General features: G+C 32.9%; 2 protein-coding genes across 4 annotated transcripts in view; one reads left to right on the top strand and one right to left on the bottom strand.

Moving 5' to 3' along the window:
- LOC125048539 (serine/threonine-protein kinase unc-51) overlaps positions 1–16423 on the bottom strand; it is a 30903-nt gene extending 14480 nt beyond the window's left edge. For 2 of the 3 annotated variants that reach the window (XM_047647248.1, XM_047647251.1), the window contains exons 1-6: positions 16007–16422; positions 13249–13425; positions 3358–3574; positions 3118–3191; positions 2744–2904; positions 196–332 (exon numbers count right to left, since the gene is read on the bottom strand). In XM_047647248.1, the coding sequence (XP_047503204.1) occupies positions 196–332; positions 2744–2904; positions 3118–3191; positions 3358–3574; positions 13249–13425; positions 16007–16135 (895 nt within the window). In that variant the 5' untranslated portion in view covers positions 16136–16422. Of the gene's footprint in view, positions 1–195; positions 333–2743; positions 2905–3117; positions 3192–3357; positions 3575–13248; positions 13426–16006 lie in introns of all 3 variants that reach the window. The other variant, XM_047647250.1, reaches the window with a different exon arrangement.
- Positions 5461–8175, top strand: LOC125048541. The gene is made up of 4 exons (XM_047647253.1): positions 5461–5621; positions 6050–6623; positions 6703–6840; positions 7142–8175. The coding sequence occupies exons 1-4, from the start codon at positions 5575–5577 to the stop codon at positions 7823–7825; spliced, it is 1443 nt and encodes a 480-aa protein (XP_047503209.1). The 5' UTR covers positions 5461–5574; the 3' UTR covers positions 7826–8175.
- Positions 16424–18149: the final 1726 nt, after the last annotated feature.

Genomic DNA, 18149 nt, shown 5'->3' with positions numbered 1-18149 from the left:
TTTGAAAATATAAGCGACACACTACCGTCAAAAAATCCTTATAACTATATATAGACGGTTTTTTGTACAGAGTTAGTATAAAAAATTGTTATTACAAAGTCACTTATAAATTCAACGTTCGATTAATAATATAGAAATGACGTGATTTGCGAAACAAAAAAAACTGAAGGCGATTAACATTTATAAATAGCTTACTTGTGATGGACGTTGTCCTGGGTCTTTGTAAGAATTGATGGTTAAAGAAGACTTCGAAGGGCATGCGTTCGCGGGCATTGCGCCGAAGCAGACCGATCAGCAAGTTGCAAAGTTCGGGGCTCGTTCCGGCTGGCATTCTGAAATTCATTTTTCATTCATTCAACACGGTTCATAGCTTATGATGTCCTAAAGAGCCATACCTATATGCGGGGATGCAAAAATAAAATTAGTCCTGTGTAAATTATAATAATGTAACATTTATCTATAGTAATGGTTGTCTCTGAAAAAGGATCTCTCTGTCTCTGATAGGACACTTTGATCCTACCGTTTGGCTCTAACTAATATTCCATATAAACGTTCTGTGTAACGAAACTGGGACCATCTAGTCCATATTTTACATGGATCGTTGCAAAACCTTGTATACATTATAGTTACGCCATAATAGTTGTTTATTTAAAATTGACATAAGTCATAATAGGATTTGAAGTTACAGCTTAGGTTTAATGACACTTAGCACTAGCAGACTATAAATGCCAGAAGCCCCATGTAATAGAAGGACATTATATTTAAAATTATCATTATAAAAAAAACAAGTTACAACAATATATGTTGTTCCATAAAACAAAACGAATTTGTTCGCGTTGGTAAAAGAAAATGTTTTCAATCCCTGTCTCCTCAGTGGTTTAGATTAGAACTGAAATCCGCGGAAACGTAAATTGTTTAAATGGCTGGCAAGTGTAAAACCCACTTAAAACACAGAAATGGGGGATTTCAGCGCATTTCATATAATCCGACAAACTATAGAATTTATAAAAATAGCTAAAAATTACAAAAGGATTATGTATATGTCACAAAACTAATCATTACCCACCACAAGGCTAGGAAAATCACCGGACACGTAGTTTTCTAATGAATCCATCGAAGCATAATCTGATATTATGCTGTCATTAAATAATACTCACAAGTAGACGTGCAAGAATAATGACGTTATATGTGCGCAATAATGACGTGAAAGCCCGATCTATGATTGACGCGAAAGTATATGTTTTTACACTTGATTTGCGCATTTCATACAAAAGTATATACAAGAGACAAGTCATAATTCAAAAGTTTTAATTGCTCTTAATGAATGGGATTATGAAGCCATAATTGTGTCGTCGCTGCGTACGTAAGCATTTCATCAAAGACGTTTATAAAATACTTGTCTGTACCTATAATTACCGAGCTGTAATTAAGACAATAATGCCTATGTACTTCTGGTATAGAGGCTTGAGAGGCTTTGAAAGATTATTAGTCTTCGTAATTTTTTACTAAATTATTGAAATGAATTAAGGTTAAACTTATGACTGATATTATATAGGTATGACTTTAGCAACTGGACTTTTCTAGGAATTGTAGGCAGCAAATTAATAACGGTAATGCAAGCAGCTGCCAGTGTTTCATCAGCTGTCTTACATCTGTTCATTATCCAGCCATATATTATAGAATATAAAATAAAATAAAGAAAATTTAATAACTTATTATTAAGTTTATATAAGCCATTATTTTAAAAATAATCATTAATTATGTACAGTTTTGAAACGCTTGGTAAGGCGAAGAATTCGATTTTAAAATATTTTATTTTAGAAATTTACATTAAATGTATATATTACTTTAGATTTTATACCCATTTTTATTGTTTAAACCAACTAAATATAAGAAAGAAATTAATAATATGTAAGAAAATCACTTCATTAATACATAATTATATAATACGTAGGGGTAAAGTGTTTGAGATTTGTTTGAATTCCTTTAGACGCTAGTAAGTAGAAAAGGACACAAAATTCTACTTTTTATATAATTTATTTTAAACCGAACAAACTTGTTAAGCGTCAGTAAAATCTTCAATTAATTTATTAAAATGTGTTAATTCATTTTAATTTGTGTCTAATAAACTTTTTACAAAACAAGTGTCGAAAAGTGTGAGTACTTCAAAATATAACGTTTTATAAACATTATTATTATTAATTCTCAAAGTCAAAATATATCCGTTTAAAGCTAAGAATATCTAAAATAACTAAACTGTACGTAAATGGTGGTGTACAATGACCCGTGTGTTTCATTCGTGCTTGTTTCACGCGCGATATCAATTAAGAGAAATAGCTCAATTTGTTCCACTATAAGGAAGTGTTATAAATTCGTCTAACCGTAGACCTTGAGGTGTACCTGACGAGAAAAAAGGCCAGAAAAACTTCTTGAATACTTTATAATCATATCTCATTAAACTCGTGTATCTTAACTAGATCTTCTTTTGTCTGTTCCGTCTGTGTGGAATAAATGTAAATCTGACTTATGGGGTGGTCAGAACAACCCAGGACTAGTGTTGTGCGTTACCGATACGCAATGGCGGTGTTTTATACAAGATAATTGTCCATAGGTGTAAGTCAAATTACCGGGGCAATATTTATCGTAACTTTTGTAGATATTTATGAACACGTGACCACAACTATTAGATGTTACTAAAGATTTCATTTATTCAGAAATCTCAAACAGTAAAAGATTTCCTTACTTGGGTTGTAAATCGATGCTTTTTTCGTAGAAAGCTTTGAGTTCATGAGGCGTAGTCGCTTGAAAAGGCGCTTTGCCCGTTAGGCACTGATAGACGATCGTGCCCAAGCTCCAAAGATCCGCTTTTGCATCATACTTTAGGGACATTATTACTTCAGGTGCCTGTAAAACAGTTTTAGTTATTATGATCGCCATCAAAAACAACAAAGTACGGGTGTAAATTAAACCCCTGTTACATGAAAAATGTAATTAGGTAAGTTCACTCCCTAAGCATAATTTTTCAACATTATATTTTTAATCCCGAAAATAATTAAATACGAAATAAATGTACGATAAAAATCAAATAAAAGCAACTAGTTATCATAACACAATTACCATATACATAGGTGATCCACAGAGTGTGACGGCCATGTTCCCCTCTTCTAGGAATCGTGCGAAACCGAAATCAGCTGTTAAAAATATTAAAGTATATTAAATTGGGTATTATGCATATTTTATTGATACTGTAACAATATGATAACTGCCTTAACAACCTTAAATAAAAAAAACATTACGATAGCCCAACCGCAGGTGTGAATTCTTAATTGCTCCGTGGAAGATTAAAACAAAATTTACCAATCTTGAGTGTGATTTCTTCGGGATGTGGTGTGCGTGGAGGAGCCACGTTGTGTGTCAGTAAAATGTTTTGCGGCTTCAAATCTCTGTGGACGATCCCCTTGGCGTGAATAGCTCGCATGGCCTCAGCTAGCTGCCGCAGGAAGGTTCGTATGGTAGCCTCGCTGAGCAGTCTATTCGTTTGTAAATAGTCTGCGAGGTCGCCGCCATTGCAATACTGGGAACAAAATTATAGATCAGAAAAGATCCAGAAATGGAAAGATGGAAGAAAATCAACTCTTGGAATATTCAATGTGTAACTAAAATAGATAAACTATAATCGGAATTGTGAGTGCGTTACGTTGTTTTATTGTGTTTCCTGCTGATTGAGACATTTCTAGTAACAGGTGACAAAAATATATCTTATGCATCATAACTGATAAATATGAATTGATAAATGTTCGGAAACAATTATAGACCAGTGCAGATAGCCTTCAAAATAAATAAAAAGTGAAAAAAATTACAGTAGGATGAAACCCATTAGAAAAGCAGGGGAATATGCTCAAAATGAAAGGAAAAATAAATTACGGTCGATCTGAGGTCGGGAAGGGGTGGGGGGGTAGTTTTAAGGGTAAAAAACGGTTTATCTCGATTTCCGGCAAAACTAAAAGTCCTATCGAAGAAAGATAAATGGCAAAGTTGTAGGTAATAAAAAGATCTAAAACTTTTGTATTTACACATTTTTCACATAACCTCAAAATTGGTGTGAAAAATTCAAAAAACCAAGTTTTTGGTTTTTTATTTTTATCTTTTACAAAAATTTATTTTTTTAAACGAAATTTGGTGAAAACTTACCTTATTATGTCCCAAATATACTGTAATTTATTTGATTAAAAATATTTATTATTTCACCTTATTTTGAATTAATATCGAAAAAACACCCTAATTTTCAATCGAAAATTCTGACGTCAAAATTTCAGCTTTTTTCAAAAAATTGGAGTGCTTTCAGTTCGTTGAAATCTCTACTTTCCTATGGTAAAAAAAATATATATATTACCATAGTAAATATTCTCAGAAAATGCAAAACATCGTATGCAGTAACGCCCAGACCCGTCATACCCTTCCCTACTTCTCTATGAAATACGAAAATTTTAGCCCATCTAAAGGCTAAATTTTTTTTTAGGTCACTCAGGTATATATAAGTTATCTTAAAATAGAAATAAATAGGCATCTGATTATAATTTAAAGAAGATTCATAGAGAAGTAGGGAAGGGTATGACGGGTCTGGGCGTTACTGCATACGATGTTTTGCATTTTCTGAGAAGATTTACTATGGTAATATATATATATTTTTTTACCATAGGAAAGTAGAGATTTCAACGAACTGAAAGCACTCCAACTTTTTGAAAAAAAATGAAATTTTGACGTCAGAATTGTCGATTGAAAATTAGGGTGTTTTTTCGATATTAATTCAAAATAAGGTGAAAAAATTAATATTATTAATCAAATAAATTACAGTATATTTGGGACATAATAAGGTAAGTTTTCACCAAATTTCGTTTAAAAAAATAAATTTTTGTAAAAGATAAAAATAAAAAACCAAAAACTTGGTTTTTTGAATTTTTCACACCAATTTTGAGGTTATTGAAAAATGTGTAAATACAAAAGTTTTAGATCTTTTTATTACCTACAACTTTGCCATTAAATTTCTTCGATAGGACTTTTAGTTTTGCCGGAAATCGAAATAAACCGTTTTTTACCCTTAAAACTCCCCCCCCACCCCTTCCCGACCTCAGATCGACCGTAATTTATTTTTCCTTTCATTTTGAGCATATTCCCCTGCTTTTCTAATGGGTTTCATCCTACTGTAAATTTTTTTCGTTTCAAAAATTATCGGCACTGGTCTATTATGACATGTCAGCATTTTAAGATCAAATGCGATCAAATCACAATATCTGATTTAAGCATTAGTAAGTTTATTGTAGTTAATTTGCTTTGATTAAACTTGCCTCCCAGTGTTAATGAAAGAGGAAATAGGTTTTCACTGTTGACGAGGACAGTTGTTATCGGGTTTGATTCGCGATAAGCCTCACATGCAGCAGGTAACCTTATCGTAAACTGATAATAGTTAATAAGTGTCAGTGAGTTACGGGCACTGCGACCCAATGCTACTAGCGTTGGTAAGATACTTCACTATAATATACAAAGTGGTATAGGCTATAGTGACTTGTGGTGATCATGGAGTTGAAGTTATTATGGTTCTTTTTCGTTGCGTCGTGTTTTGTGTAAGTAATACCTTTTCATTATAATCATTAGGTAATGATGTATCACAGTAGATCACTTAATAAGAAAAAAATTGAGTATTTAATTAAAATTACGTATAATAAAATACTGTAGTACAATACATACAGAATTTGTAAAATAAGATATAACGCGACTTATTAAATTAGAAAACACGTGTGTAAACAAACCATCGGTAGTAATATCAGCATTTGAAATATAAAGTAAAAATTATTTTCCTTACTATGTTTTTGCAAGAAATTACATAAAATCTTCAAAAAGTCTGTCTTAAGATCTAATGTAGTTACGCCCTTGCAGTTATCAGAAATCTTATCTCTGTACTTAGCACTAGTACGTCAGCTCGTTATGATAAAAGATACCTATTGCTTTTTACTTAGTCACATGTTAAATTTTTGTAATTCCTAAATTTCAGACAAGGATTAGTAGCACAAGAAAACGACGTAACAGAAATTCCATCTGAGATTGAGGCCAGAATTGAAGATGTAATTGAGGGAAGTGGTAATGCTGGCATTGAAGAAAAACATGATAGTACAAAAATGCTGATCATACCACAAATGGAACCCATTATAGCATCGGGAGGTAGCGAGGATGAAGAAGAAATGAGAAAAAATGAAAGCCCTACCCTGATCGGTCAAGATGAACGAGAAAATAATTCTTCATCTGGCGGAGTTAATTTAGAGAATAACGAAAGTTTGTCTCATACTAATCCCCCAATCATTGATGAAGAAAAGCAGGAAGAAAACTCATCCCAGGAAATACCATGTCCAAAACCTTGTCTTTGTAGCATTGAAGGTGAAGAAAACAACTTAGTTGTCAATTGCGCTGGGTATTCTTTAACGGAGTTTCCATCACCTATTGATACAAGAACCACAACATTAAATTTAAACAATAATAAACTCACTGAGATACCTAGAGACATTTCATCGTTGAAAAATTTGAAAATATTAAATGCCAATGATAACTCAATAATGGAGTTAGCAGCAGGTGTAAGTATAGTTGTACTATTGTTCTGTCATATTATTATGGATCGTTATGATATTTTCTTAACCGACTTTTATATTACAGTCAATCAGTGAGCTACCTGAATTAATAACATTGAAGCTAGCAGGCAACCGTTTAATTGAATATCCTCAAGATTTAAAAAACAGTATTTCTTTAAATAAATTGGAAGAACTCGATTTAGGAGGAAATGATATACGCACGGTACGTTTCCTGTTTATTATATGTTCAAATATATATGTAATATAGTAGACTTTATAAATCTAGTAGAATACCTCTAGGTGTAGAAAGAAGAAAACCAATATTAACTGAAATTCAGCATATGAGTATGTTATTAAATAAAGTGTTCTTTCTCATAGTCTATTTATAATTATAATACATAACACTTATTATAGGTATATCTTATTCTAATTTGTATTGGCATTGGCACAAAAGTTCGTTAGTAAAAAGTAAAATATTGAAAGTGTGCTCAATAAAGTATAATAAATATATATTTACGTTACAGACTTTAACACCACAACTATTTTCGTCACTTAAATCCCTGCGCAAGGTAACTCTTCCCAGTACAACATCGGACCTTGTTGAAGATCTATGTGGATCTTTTAAGGCATCTTTGGAGACTGTTTGTACAGAAACATGTAAAAAGCAGAGTTACGACTGTCCTGATGTGACGGACCTATTTGGCGCAGCATTACCAGGAATGATATCTTTTGATAACAACGAAGAAGCGAGCCTTAATAAGGGCACTAAAGAAACAACTTCAAGCCCATCAACGACACCAGACACAACCACGGTGTTAACTACCACCACAATACCGGAAAATAGTTCAACCGCGACAGAGTTTTCGCTACGCGCTGCTGTAAATGAAGCACCAATTAGTCATAAAACTCTTAACACTCTTGTCAAAGCACCAACGGATACACATGAAGAAGAGACAGAAGTGAAAATAGGTGCGAAAACTTCGGAAATAACAAAGGCCGGAGGTGGTGTTGACCGAAGCGTGATAGGAATTGTCATTGCTAGTATGATTGTTGTTGTAGCCGTAATAGCGATTAAGAAGAATTGGACTTCTATCAAAAAGAGGTTTGGTTCGGCACCCCGACCAAATGACCGTACACCTACCACTAACGGCACAACACCTGAAGAAATACCGTTACAGGAAAAAACTAACGATAAATTACCTGTTTAATAACTTATTGTGTAATCACTATGGACCTAGATATGGAAGTTGTTGTTTGTAATGGATTTATATATTAAAGTGTTGTATATGTGCGTGATCTGAACAAGGAAATGACATGTAATGAAAAAGAATGTTACTAATATTTAAATTATCTATGATCGTTGTAATCAACTTGATCAATCTTTTTTATGATGGCAATACGTAGGTGTCAATGTTACCCTAATTATATTTATTTAATTATTTAGAACCTACGGACAGCTTTATGGGTATAGGAGTATAGAACTTATCGTGTAAATAATTGTTATACAATACATAATATGTAATTATTTGTATAAATAAATTAGGTTTTTCTATTCCTTATAATGTTTTTTTATTCATTATTTTCTTTGCTCCTATTAATTCAGATGGAATAAACATAAGTCAGTAATTTACTATACACATTAGCATAATTTTTACGATCAATACGTATTAAAATGAATGTGCTAAAAATTATGATTTCCCAAGAGAAGAGAAAGTAATAAGTGGCGTTTGTCAATAAAAGGGGGTCAGGAAAACAGCAACAATAAGCAAAAATATTTTTTCTTCGTTCGACGGTACCGTAAGCAATCCAGTTAGTAAATGTATAAAATAATTAAATTTCTCACATCTTTATGAAAATAGTGTGTCTGTACTCTATGAGTGCTTAGTGGAATTCTGATGTATAACGTGGGCGAAGCGATCAATTTATTTATTATATATAATATACAATTTATTTACACTATACAATAATATTCTCAATCAATTGTATATTTATAATATACAATTGATTTACACAAAACTGCGATCGACCCGTTTGATAAAATAGACCGAAAATTTAACATATAAAAATTTTGATCTTAATTCTGGACCTGAATTAATATATAAAGTTTAAAATATCAATTATATAACTTCCTCTAATACTAAAGTAACCATTTTATATTTGTACCACACTTAACTATAAGTAGGTATACAAAGCTGGCACCGATTCAAGACAATCATAGTCTATGCGCATGAGAACTAATTATTGTGCTTGAGATAATTGTTATAGAGATATAAACAAACATAGTTCCACAGAATAGAATGAAATTTTAATATTACATAGATTTATTCGTAAAAGTGATCTTACATGTATAATAAGAAAGCTAATGCAACTCTATCAACAAAAAACAGTGTTCTATTATTAATACAAGAAGTATTGGTATATTTGTAGTCACCAACACGACGCAAGGGGAAATGTTTACGTTGGTACAAAATTTAAAATCTTCGGAACACCTCAGGCGATCTGACACCATATTGAGTATTCTACAATTCATCATTCTTAAATTCTTAATCGTACGTAAAACGATACAGTCGGGTTTCGTGTAGGTCACGCTTTTATATATAATCACCATATACCACTGTCGGCTCACGAGTGTTTAAGGGAAAATAACAAGACAAAAAACTTTTATAGAAAAATACATTAAAAAAGAAAGCATAAAAATCTATTCATTTCAAATTAATTAAGTTCCGGACCTCACTTACTTACTTCGAGTAATATCAGAGAAACTGGCTTGGTTGACGCAATCATTCGTGCTTATTACTCGTACTTCGTACATATAATTTACGTAGGTATATTATAGTTCAACCAGCCAAAATGATTACTATGTCAGTAGTAAACAGTCATAAGATTTTTCTCATTAAGTTTCTTGACTAAAACTTTCCCTCAAAAATACATTAATTGGACGGAAGCTTAGAGTTGACGTAATGTATCTATTGTTGAAACAAATTTGTAGTCGTTGCGAACGTAACGAGTGCCTATGAAGCCCTATTGAGTGTATCCAAGGACCTTTTAATATTGCCACGTGCAATAGGGTATTTCAACAATCAGTCTGGCTATAATGACTATCTATTACATGTATAACCTCCTGTGTACCATATAAAGAGCATTTTCTACGTTTGCAATAATTGCAGAAAAACTTATAAAAATGTACAATTTTTTCTCAATTTGGAAAATCCGATAATCGCTCTAAAAATTTGTAAAAAAGAACGACTACCTTGAAAGAATCAAGTTTTTTTTAAAAAGGTCAATATTGACCAAAATATATTTTTAAACATTAATAATCAAGATATGAGGCAATACTGAATATTCATCTCAATGGCCGTATTCATATATACATTTTACCGTCATTAATATTCATGTATTGTCATTGTGTTATATATGTTATTATGTTGGCACGTGGGCTCTGACAGACTGACTGTCTGTTATTGCGTAATTCGCGGAGATTGCCTTGATAACTCGACACTCCATTTACGTAAAAAGTACGTGTTTTGTTGTGTACTTTAAAACCGTAAATCTCTAATTTGACCTTTCTTTTCTAAATTGTATTAAATTATTTATTATGCTTTAAAGACCTGCTATCCTAAAAATACAGGTATTTTTTAAATAAGAGAAAATGTAAACTTATATTTCTGCTATTTACTCTTTATACTTATCTTATACAGTCTTTGTAATTATCCTTCTATCGCAAACTTGCGGTCGTAGTATATGCGCTTCATTTGTAACAAATTGTAAATTTTTTGGCCACATTCAATGTATCGTACAATAATATTTCAATACATAGAATCTGTGAGCAGTGAATGAAACAAAATAATCTAGCTTTTATATTTTCCAATACCAGAAAAAGTGCAATCCCAATCGTCAGGTAACAAAAATCGATCCGGGTCACTTTTTAGCTGTAACAAAACTAGATAAGACAAATAGGGTCTTTGTACTTCAGTGAATTAGTAGGGAGGAACGAGTCATGGTCTGTTGCAGGTATGACAGGTAAAAAATACAGGCTAATGAACTTTCTATACTAAGCCGTAGGTACATACGGCTATTACGCAGCAACACGAGTCTTGGAACCAAATATATGTTTACCCTTGACATTCTATTATAGGTAGGCGGTATGTAAATAAAAATAAACGAAAAACGTATCGTAGCGTTTTACATATTATATACTTCATCTCACAGGTATGTGATATTATGTCGAAATAAACATATTTGATGAGTGAACCAAACCAGGCGAGCGTGAAAAATTTAAATTAAATAGTTGTAGTAAATTAAATAACTAAATGCATTTAATATATTCTATTTTGTCCTAAAAATTATGATACACTAAATAATTTTATTAATACCGATTTATGATTATTTTATCGGTAAGAATTTTGTTCATAATATTTAATGCTTCATTACACAAGTCAAGCGCATATAAACAAAGACGATAAGAGGGCGTCTCCGTGGCCTATAATGAATTCATTAGTCCCAGATATTGCGGGTACAGTCACTTTATGCGCAATTATCTCTATCGCGCCGATCTAACATCCACGAGGCGTAGACGCATGCTGCACGTGCAATGACGGTGATCCAGAGAAACGTGGCACGGCAACTTTCTACACGAGTGAACCTTAGTTCAACATAAATACACCTTTTAATGTCCGTTATTTATAAACACCCTGAATTAGATTTCTTTATGTTAAATAAAGATCGGTTTTATTTTTATCCTCGCTAATTAAGTAGTTTATTTGTCTACCACTTCAGCGAGTTTAATGAGCTCCTTCCTATCCCTTCCTACTCCGTATTTCTTGCATTTTCAACATTTCATAATGATGTAAAACTTGTAGTCACGAGAAACGGGTTGACTAGTCATCAGTGATATAAAGGTTAGTGGGCCAGTAGACTATATCAACAATATTGCAGTATCTACAGCCACAGAATATTTGGATAAATTGATTGAATCTTACAATAATATATTGTATCTATGTTAACATAAATAATATGAATGAAGTAACATTAATCAGATTAATAAGAAAAGGAAACCAGAGTGTAACAAAACTTCTAACCGAAGTGAGGATGTATGATAATCATCCATGATTTGATCCATTTCAATAAATTGATGTGGTTTTAAATATTCGTCGTCTGAATCATATTTATTGTAGCTTGCAACGCAAAAGCGCGTAATCGTTTATTTTCTGTGTAGGTACTTAAAAAACTGTAGAATACATATCTTTGGCGACATATGCAGACAACAAAATGCGCAGTTAAAATTATAATTCGCCAAACGTGTTTTATCTCGAGACCCAAGTTGTATAAATTTAGGCTGATTGATGGCGTGACCTAGAGTAGACACTACTGACTAGACACCACGTTTTACGCGCGTGGATTTGCACGCGTAAAATATTTCTTATCAAAACTGTAGATATATAAAAATTATCGCGTTTTCGTTTACTTACACAAAATGCGCAGTTTAATATTTCAGACTTCCGGACATCGACTCCTTCGATCGACTTATTGTGCAAAAACGTGTTGTTTTTGTTTGAAATGACCGATAAAAATTATAGTAAACAAAGTTGTTTACACATTTTTAAGATGTACGGATTCATAAATTATCTGAGCATAAAGGTGAAATGAAAATAAAAACTAGATTTTTGCCATTTTATAACGAAATGAAGAGGTGAGCCAACGATGGTTTGACCTTGTTTTAAAACAGACAACGCGAGGCGACACGGAAGAACATTATGTTCTGTATCTATGTATGATAGGAATTAAGAATAACTGCTAATTATTTAATGCTACTTTTGCCTCGTTGTGTAACGTAAGCTTCTGGTTATATATTGATTGCGACAAATTGCAAGCAAACTATATCATTTTATAATAAATATTATGTTTGTGTGTATGGCATTGTTAAAGGATTACGATTACTTACGTCCTCTTGTAACTTATTAAACAAAACCTAGCTAGAAAACAGTGAAGCACTATCTCAGAATATGAGTAACCACCGGAAACCCGGTTTAACAAATAACCGACAACGCGTTTGAAAACACGCAGTGCCTATACGCTATGGTAGTAAACATCGTTGCAAGATGTATTTGCTAGAGTCAATGGTCATACACCGCTTTTAAACTGGAAACAAAATGCATAAAGGCCTATATAGGCAAATGACGATTGCTTAATGCGTACGATAGCGTGTCGTTATTCGTTATCGGCAAACGGATTAAGGGCAAGGCCAGTGGGTTACGGACGGCACCTAACACTAGCTAACCACTTCACGACTTCCTGGTTATTGTTGAACTCAAACAGACCAGCAAATTAACAATGCGATTGCGTTTAATTCATATTGTGTGTTAATTTCATCCCTATATTGAACATAATGCGCGGTTTATTTAGTTCGTTTTAACAACATTTAAACTGTTTGCTTTGCATAAACCGGAACACTTAAAATATTCATGCTAATTTAAATAAACTAAACATTTATTCAGTCGATGTTTTTATGTATTAACAAAGTTTGATAAATACCTACTGTACTTATACGAGTGTTGAGAAGCTTTATTACAATTTCGCTTTGTTATTAGAAGATTGTTTGGAATAGACTTCTTCACCAAGTATATAAACTTACCTCCATAACAACGTAAACATAGGCAGTGCTGTCCATGCAGTCATGCATAGCGACAAGGTTTGTATGATGAAGGGCAGTCAGTTCGCGCAGAATCTTTATTTCTTTCACGAGGATCTCTGAAGCCTTTTGTAAACCTTTCTTCGTCACGACTTTAACGGCAACCGCTTGCGATGGATTCTGTAAAACAAAACAAAAATAAATAGAAGTCACAGCTTCGTCGTGATACATTTGTTTGTTGACGTATGTAAAAATGTTATGTATAAATCTTATAGGTAATAGTCGTACTATTTTTGTGATACAACCATTTAACACTTGAAGAAAACGCGTGGGTGTTTGTTAGAATCGCGGCCAAACAGAAAATACCATTTTAAACCACCATCAACATACATTACCCAAATAATTTTCTTCTAACAATATGGAGTTTTCAGAATAACGGCAAAGCGTGTGCATTAACGCATAAAAACAGTTAGGTATTGCAGAATACAATTGCATAAGTGACTGCGTGTGAAATGATTTTTGCAGTCGACATACCGGAACCCGTATTCTCGATTAAAAATAAATTATGTGAACTGCATTGGCATGAACGGAAACATGTGAAAGCTCCATTGCAATACAATAAAACTTTGTATATCTATATCGTATTTTCGATCGTCATTTTCTGTATGATTTGATTATGTACACTTACAACAAAACCAAACGAAGTTACTTAAAAACAGTTTAGTTAGCTAGTAACCATTTAGATCGTTGTATTCCATTATGATACGGCAACGGAAAGAGTTTCAGGGCTGCGCAGACGCTGGGCTAAGATTATCCCGCCCTACATTCCATAAGTTCACCTGACCTGATTTCAACATAGTAGTTTTTAAGGATAGCTAACTACCTTTTGTACTTATGTTTATGTTAATGAGATAAGACAGTGACAAGGTTTTACTTGAAGTTTGTTGTGTTACTCCAGAATGTTGACCTATGCTGTATAAAAAATCTTGACCACAACATAAGTTTATAAGTATCAGGCTTAGTCTTAGGCTCCTCAGAATTATTCTTATTAATTTATTATTATAAATAAAGAAATGTGTGTGTTATTAACAAATAAGTAAATATTGTTGTTACCTCAATACTATTATTTTTCTAGGATTCTAATCAGATAAATTTGTCATGAAATAGCTGATTGCATAATGAATAATCTGATTTGGGCATTTGAGAGTTTTATTTCATTTTCAAGAAACAACATTCTTGAAAGTCATATTACTATCATTATAATCAGGTTTCAATTAAAAAGCATCCAATTTATTAAGTGGGTGATTAGGTACACAGATTAAATGATAGGAAAATATTCTATTTCAATTAAGATAACAAATTAAGGACATAAGTTTATAAACATAAGCAATAATTCTGAGAAAAAGATCTTGTTTCATATCACTACTAGTTGGTTGTACTAGTTTCTTACAAATGTAATGAAACTTAATATACCTTTAAGAACAATGAAATCTAGGCTTGCAGGGACACTTATGACATCAGCAAATTCTTGTTTCCTACTTTCCTGAATACTATTTATGAAATATCCCTAGAATATATTACAAAAGACACAATACATCACATCACTTTAAAATGTCATGATAAAAAGCCATCTTTATATGCCCTTGCTTAGTTTTCGGTTTTTAACATAACACCTTATTTTTAAACTTACTGCAAGTTTTGATAAATTAACTTGGTAGTTGACACCCTAGTCAAGAAAAATATAATTTTTGAATTTACAAACACTATACATGGTTCTATTAAAGTACATGTTACTATTATAACACTCTTTAAATATTTTCTTTAATGAGAAAGTATTTACTCTTTAAGTAAATCTCATTAAAGAAAATATTTAAAGAGTGTTATCCAGACTGATTGGGCCATGGCATCTAATCTCACGCATTGTAAGGAGTAATTGTGCATTCACAATATCTGTCTCTCATACAATAATAGGACAGATGGCTGATACAACCACAATATTGCAAGAAGCCGCAGGTCCACAAGTTATGAGTCAGGCATAATTCAGACAATGTCAACAATTATTACAAGAGCAATGAGGCAGTTAAATAAAGTAATTCAATATATGTATATTGTGTTGTTATGACTTATTTACTCCTAAAAAATATTAACAGAAGAAATCAATGTTATTAATAATTCACTTTTATTTTGTATACTATAGTATAATCTTAGCACTTGAGATATAAATGTGAGAAACAACTATTATAAGTAGGACAAGGATAGGTACATTTGTGAAATCCACTTTAGCCATATCTGAGTAATTAAAATTTTTATAGACATTTATGAGGACTTTTTTTTTCTGTAGAATTTATTTGTTGTAGATATATTTACAGTTAAACAAAATTGTAATACAGTTATATACATTACATAAAATATACAACAGTAACACTAGCACATTAGTAATTAAAAATTATATTATTCAATATTAATCATAAGATACATAATAATATTTGTGGCAATATGTAACAACTTCAGTCTGATGGTCACAAAATATGTCAATTGTTCAATAAGATATAATTTAATTAAACTTATAATTGGATAGTATGAATTGGTCTAGTTTTGTCAACAAACAAATATTTTGTTTTAATTTTTATGTGTTATTGAATAATGTTGAGAAAATTAATAAGTATATTAATATATATAAATATTAGCACTCAGATATTAAGGGGTTTTTGTTTTTGTTTGTATCTAAACTCTAAACAAGATTAGATGAGTAATGACGTACCTTTCTCTTTCTTCCTTTGTACACCATTGCAAAGGCACCATGGCCTATTATGTCTTGTTTAGTAAATTCGTATTCACCAACTTGGATAACATCCATTTTTACTAATGCCTTTCCTTTAACCACAGACATTTTGAGTTCTTAAATTCACTGCTCAGCAAAAGACAAAAGATCGATACGATAATTTTGGACTACTTTTCTAAAGGAACTTGAATAAGTGCTACATTATGGTGATAGCTCCTAATCACTTCCGCAAAGTCTCCGTGCACATTGCGAGTAATTCACTGAAATCAGTAAAACACTAACAAGTCATTGTTTATCTACCAAATCACAACATACAATGAACTGCAATGAACGTAAAATGTAGAAAAGTGATTTTATTTTGTGTTTGAGATTGGCAAACCGAAGTTGCCATTGAACAAATCCACAGATCACACAAATAGTGTAAAGTTTAGTTTGCCAGTATCAAAAACATTTTACACCTATTGTGAAGTTTTTCAACTTATTATTACTTGTGTTAATATATACCTATATGACTAGTTAAATTGAACCTATCCTAAATAAAAGGAATTATTTAAACTTTAAATACATAATAATAGTTAAGAGAAACTGGAGAACTATTCTCACTAAAAGCTTAATTTTGGACATATTATCCACCAATGACGGTACTTAAATTATCTTTGTTGCCATACATAAAATAATAAATGCGGAACCCAGAGACTACTGAAGTCATAATTACAGATTAAAACGTCTTTAATTTATACATTAATTCGCTATCCTTTAGGCTTTTACCTATGATAAGGGTTTGTTTTTTCTAGGTTAGTATAATATACTTTGGAATATTTCAGCTTTTTTAATATGCATACAGAAGTTTGCTTACTGCTAGCGACTGCCTATATATTATATTTAGTGTTTGCTTTTGATTAGTGGAGCAGTGGTGGCCTAGTGGGTTCAGCGTACGACTCTCATCCCTGAGGTCATAGGTTCGATCCCCGGCTGGAGTTTCATTCTATGTGCGCACTAAACATTCGCTCAAACAGATGAAATACTTAGATTCAAAAATTTGAGTCCCAGATTTAAAAGGGTTGTAGCGCCACTGATTTTGCTATGGATTACTATACTCTTTAAAATACTTACGAACTGGGGAGGGTCTGGGCCTATGCTTCTACGGTTCCCAGCACGACATGCTTGAATAGCATGGTAGCGTAGGCGCAGGCCTTTCCTACCATATCCTTCTGAAGGGTAGGGAGGCATGGTCTTGGGAGTAGGGCAAGTCGTTGAGATCCCCAAGGCAAGTTTTGGTGGTCTAGTAAAGGGGAAAGTAAAAGGGTTGAACCTAACAGACCTCAACCAGTGGGATGGGACCTCGGCCAGTTATGGGGCAGTGGCAGCATCTTAGAAGCATTTCATATTTACATTTCTTTTTTGACGTTTATGAGTGTACATTGTGTTACCTATATGATTAAATGATTTTTGACTTTTGACTTTCTTATAAAGCCAAAGAGCTTTGTGTTGACTGATTCCTTCTTGGACATGGCACAAGAACAGGCGGAAAACATCCGCAAACAGATCCAGGGAAAAATTCAGGATGAGCTTATGGCGGATCTTGAAGCTTCCCAGTAGAACCCAATGACATTCGGTTCCGGGGTAAAGCCCACTTCTCATATAGTGCCCTAAAAACTTGGCGCGAGGACGCTTTCACACTGAGGTGGCTGACAAGAACACGTGATCGTTCTCACTTCTTTCGTGTGCCGCTAAGTAACCCAAGAACCCAATTACTAATAAACGAACTATGTTCAAGGGACCTTATAGCTGCGAGCGGGCGAGGACGTGCCCACTCTAGAACTTAGCCTTCTGGTTGACTACTCGTATGGTATGGTATGGTGAGGGGACACGAGCAGCCGTGTCCTCTCAACAGAACTGGTGATGTCCCGAATTGGAGAGACACCGTCGGAAGGTCAGGAAACTGTTTAATAGAGCTGGGAAAATACTGATACCCACCGAATAGAACAAGTACACAGTCGCGAGTCGGTGGTTTAAAAAACTTCGTCGTATTAGGAAGCAAGAGTGCTGGAGACACTTCTGCCCCAATATTGAAAACAATAATCAGGCAACCAGGGTCATGCCTCTAGAGAGCCCTATAATA

The sequence above is a fragment of the Pieris napi genome, chromosome 4 (genome assembly GCF_905475465.1).
Source record: "Pieris napi chromosome 4, ilPieNapi1.2, whole genome shotgun sequence".
Taxonomy (NCBI): domain Eukaryota; kingdom Metazoa; phylum Arthropoda; class Insecta; order Lepidoptera; family Pieridae; genus Pieris; species Pieris napi.
The sequence above is the reverse complement of the archived record's forward strand: the minus strand, read 5'-3'. Positions and strand labels throughout refer to the sequence as shown.

What these genes read in the sequence shown, in the direction of transcription:
- LOC125048541 (XM_047647253.1), top strand. Translation starts at nt 5,575, where the DNA reads ATGGAGTTGAAGTTATTATGGTTCTTTTTCGTTGCGTCGTGTTTTGT. An exon ending in TTCGTTGCGTCGTGTTTTGT is followed by an intron (nt 5,622 to 6,049) that starts GTAAGTAATACC and finishes CCTAAATTTCAG; the next exon opens with ACAAGGATTAGTAGCACAAG. An exon ending in TAATGGAGTTAGCAGCAGGT is followed by an intron (nt 6,624 to 6,702) that starts GTAAGTATAGTT and finishes TTTATATTACAG; the next exon opens with TCAATCAGTGAGCTACCTGA.